This window comes from Lactuca saligna, chromosome 6 (genome assembly GCF_052625555.1).
Source record: "Lactuca saligna cultivar CGN05327 chromosome 6, ASM5262555v1, whole genome shotgun sequence".
NCBI lineage: Eukaryota > Viridiplantae > Streptophyta > Magnoliopsida > Asterales > Asteraceae > Lactuca > Lactuca saligna.
In genome coordinates, this window is record NC_136422.1 from 51616146 (window position 1) to 51620000 (window position 3855).

The 3855-nt window shown below is 33.9% G+C and overlaps 1 protein-coding gene across 1 annotated transcript; it reads left to right on the forward strand.

Annotated features, from left to right (window-relative positions):
* Positions 1-1541: 1541 nt before the first annotated feature.
* On the forward strand, positions 1542-2914 carry LOC144999844 (uncharacterized). Its single transcript, XM_078959006.1, has 2 exons — positions 1542-1961; positions 2043-2914. The coding sequence occupies exons 1-2, from the start codon at positions 1613-1615 to the stop codon at positions 2786-2788; spliced, it is 1095 nt and encodes a 364-aa protein (XP_078815132.1). The 5' UTR covers positions 1542-1612; the 3' UTR covers positions 2789-2914.
* The last annotated feature ends 941 nt before the right edge of the window (positions 2915-3855 follow it).

Here is a 3855-nt window from a genome sequence, read left to right on the forward strand (position 1 = left end):
ATATTTAATCCGCTAGAAATCAACCATAGGAGAAGGGGAAATTGAAACTGAACAGAAGTACTCTTTAATCTTGAAGTAATTTCATTTTTATTTGTTTGCTTAGTTGGTAATTTGATAGTGATTTGAATTAAGTTATTCTGATCTTGCAAAATCAGTAAAAACTCCAATTTAAGTTTGTTTCCTTATTTTAATTAGAAGTAGTTATATTAATTAATTAAATTACGTTCCCTGTGTTCGACACCCGACTTACCCAAGCTATTATATAATCCAACTAGGTACACTGCCTATAGATGCATATATTAGTAAAGTTAGTTAGGTTATAAATTTTAAACAAGTAGGTACTTTTGTGCACATCAGAATTAAAGAGAATAAAAAAGGAAATGAAGCAATCCATTACACAAAATCAGAGAAGGGTGTATGAGAAATAAAATATTGTTGATTTTCGATTGCTTGTCAAGATTTTGGATGAATGATCAATTAGGATTTAAGAGAGCAGTCGTAGTCACAAAACCCTTAAAGAATGCATCGTCTCATATATATACAAAGACTTTAGAAGGTCCTATTCAAAATTGTGCTCATAAGTTCTTGCTATTAGCTTGACCTGTTGAAGATTTTATAGATACTTGGTAGTAAAATACAAAGAATCGGGTGTTGCTTTCACATTGAGAAATTTGAACGGGAAACCAAAACTGGGGTGAACAAAAAGATGACACATGGCAAACCGGATAATTGGAAGATGACACCTGACATAATTTATACTCTTTTAGAGTATCCATAATGGAGAGGTCAGTGAGAGAATTTAATGAGGTGTCGACTTTATATGAAAGAAATTCTATCATTGTTGGATGTGTCATCTTTGCATTCAATGGTTATTAAACCCTCGATTGGGAAATAAAAAGTTTTCTTATTCTTAAATATGTATTTAAATATGTTTCATTGTACTTTATAAAATTTAATGCATTGTATGACATTGCAAAAAATTGATCTTCAATGGCGTTAAAGTGAACTCTGATTCTATTGTTAGTTAGATTATGCAACTCTTTCATGTAGTTATATGATAGATCTAAGGTAGGTAGCTCCGCTAATTGGCTTACTTGCTGCGATAACTCATGATCTGCTTGCTTTCTGTATTGGCTCGGGCTTGTTCATCTTGTCTTTGGTTTTCTCTAGCATCTTGCTACTATTAATTCGCATCTCTCTTGATGTTAAAAAACAATACATTGTACTTAAAAATTGATAGAGTTACATGAAATATTCAATGCCTTTACTAAAATAATAAAAATATATAAAATTTAAAAAATTTCTCCCTAAATTTTTTAGCTCTAAATTATTTAATCCATTTCCAACTAACTTATTTTAGAATCCAAAAGGTATCGACTTTAAGAAGATCATGTGAAATTATGACAAGGATTAGATGTAGAAGTCGAATAATGTAAATTTCGTGTATGGTTTTAGGCGTACCTTAAGCCGAACTCAATGGTTTACCCAACTGGCTAATTCCGGTATAAATAGTTCATGTGTTTATCCTTCCCTTCAACAACACTATCATCTCCTTCAGCTTTTCGTAATTAATTCTTACCAACAAAGCACTTACACAAACGCAGCTTTCGACATGAAGAAGTCTTTTCTTTTGCTGGCTTTCCTGCTCATTTGTATCTCCGTTCAAATCGCCACTGCTCAAAGCGACGACAAAGAGAAGCCTGACGACTATGAGAAGAGTCCGGCGCCGGCACCCGCGCCTAAACAAGAGAAATCCTCCGACGCCGACGCAACTAACTACGACGAATTGACGCCGGATCCAGAAACTGGACGGCATCGGGCTTACTGTAAATCGAACGGGACTTGCAACAAGAAGACACTCACTTGTCCTGCAGAATGCCCAGAGAGGAAGCCTAAGAAGAACAAGAAGCAGAAAGGATGTTTCATCCAGTGTGGTAGCAAGTGTGAAGCTACCTGCAAATGTAAGCAATCTTTTGGAAGAACTTTTTCTTTACTTAACAAGCATGAAATCTTTGTTGCTAACAGATCTTTACTTTTTGTAGGGAGACGTGCGAAATGTAATGGATATGGGTCTCTATGTTATGATCCAAGGTTCGTTGGTGGCGATGGAGTGATGTTCTACTTCCATGGAACTAAAGGACACGATTTCGCTCTTGTCTCCGACACCAACCTCCAAATCAACGCTCACTTTATCGGAAGCCGACCGAATGGCCGGAAACGTGACTACACATGGGTTCAATCTATCTCCGTCATGTTCGACACCCATACCCTCGTCCTTTCAGCCAAGAAAGTACAGCAATGGGATGATTCTGTTGATGTTCTTCTCGTGAAATGGGATGGTCAAGAAGTCAACGTCCCATTCGACGGAGATTCAGAATGGAAAACCAACACCGGAGTAAGGGAAGTGGTGGTGGAGAGGACCGACGACACTAACACCGTGAAAGTGACAGTGGGTGGATTGGTGGAGATTGACATGAAGGCTGTTCCTGTTACCAAAGAAGATGACAAAGCTCATAACTACCAGTTACCATCAAATGACGCTTTTGCCCATTTCGAGACACAGTTCAAGTTCTGGAAGCTCTCAGACGACGTGGAGGGCATTTTGGGGAAAACTTACAGGCCAGGGTATGTGAGCCCGGTGAAAAGAGGGGTAGCTATGCCGTTGATGGGTGGGGAAGACAAGTATGAAACTCCATCTTTAACTTCACCTAATTGCAAGGTTTGCATGTTTCAGAAACAAGCTCCTGGTGCCGGTGATGGTGGTGCTTCAGGTTTGGCTGACTTCTGATGACACAGTGAACATTTCATGTTTTGGTTATTGATTTATGTGTTACGAGTAAAATCGTTACATGCATGCATGAAATTGTTATATTTATCAATTTATGGTATCAATAAATATATTTATTTAATAAAATATAGATAAACCGACTGAAAACTAGAAGTTGTGCAATATTTTATCTCGTTGCTAGATTATGCTTACAGGCATGCCTCTGATGGAAGTTGAATGGGTGATGAGTTGAATGAAAAAGCTTTACCAAAGTTTAATGAAATTGATCATTTTTTTTCAATTAAATTGGAAACAAAATATATGTACATAATCATATTTTCATATCATATTTATATTTGATTTTTGTATCTTATTTCATTAAACCACAAATAAAATTAAACATATTTTTGGGTATTATATTATTTAATGTATAATATTTTAGCTATCGTGTTTTTTCAAATTAATAAATCCAATCAAGAGACATCGATTTTTTTCTTGGATCTGGAATGATGATAGATTTGGATGAATTGTGAAGAAGTCAAGATAAAATACAATTTGTAGGTATTGTGCTTTTTTATTAATGTATTTTTAGGTTTTGTGTTTTTTAGTTAATGTATTTTTAGGTATTAAATATTTTAGGATTCTTAGTTTTTAATTAATGTATTTTTAAGTATTGTATTTTTTTAATTATTAAATCTTTTATTTTTAAAATTATAATTATGTTTAAAAATACAATGATAATGATGTAGAAATTCATTAAACATTATAGGGTTTAATGGAATATAGATAGTAAAAAAATAATTGAATAAAAAGTGAAATATGTGAAATGCTGATGCGGTAATGATGTGTCAATCTATTAAACTTTAAAAAGTTTTAATATGTTAATTCATTGAACTCTAAAAGAGTTTAATGGACTTTTCGATGTTATTATTGTGCAATATTTATAAAAATTATTATGTCAACGGATCAAAAAGTCAGTTGTGAATTATAAGCTGAAGTGCTAGAAGTCTGCAATATTTTATCTTTCTGAACTCAATGTAGGGTTATTTTTTGGAGCTAGAAATTTTTTTTAAATACCTAATAAGATG

Excerpts from the sequence above, each read along its gene's own strand:
- LOC144999844 (XM_078959006.1), top strand. The coding sequence starts at position 1,613 with ATGAAGAAGTCTTTTCTTTTGCTGGCTTTCCTGCTCATTTGTATCTCC. Across the intron at positions 1,962-2,042 it reads GTGTGAAGCTACCTGCAAAT|GGAGACGTGCGAAATGTAAT; the intron begins GTAAGCAATCTT and ends TACTTTTTGTAG.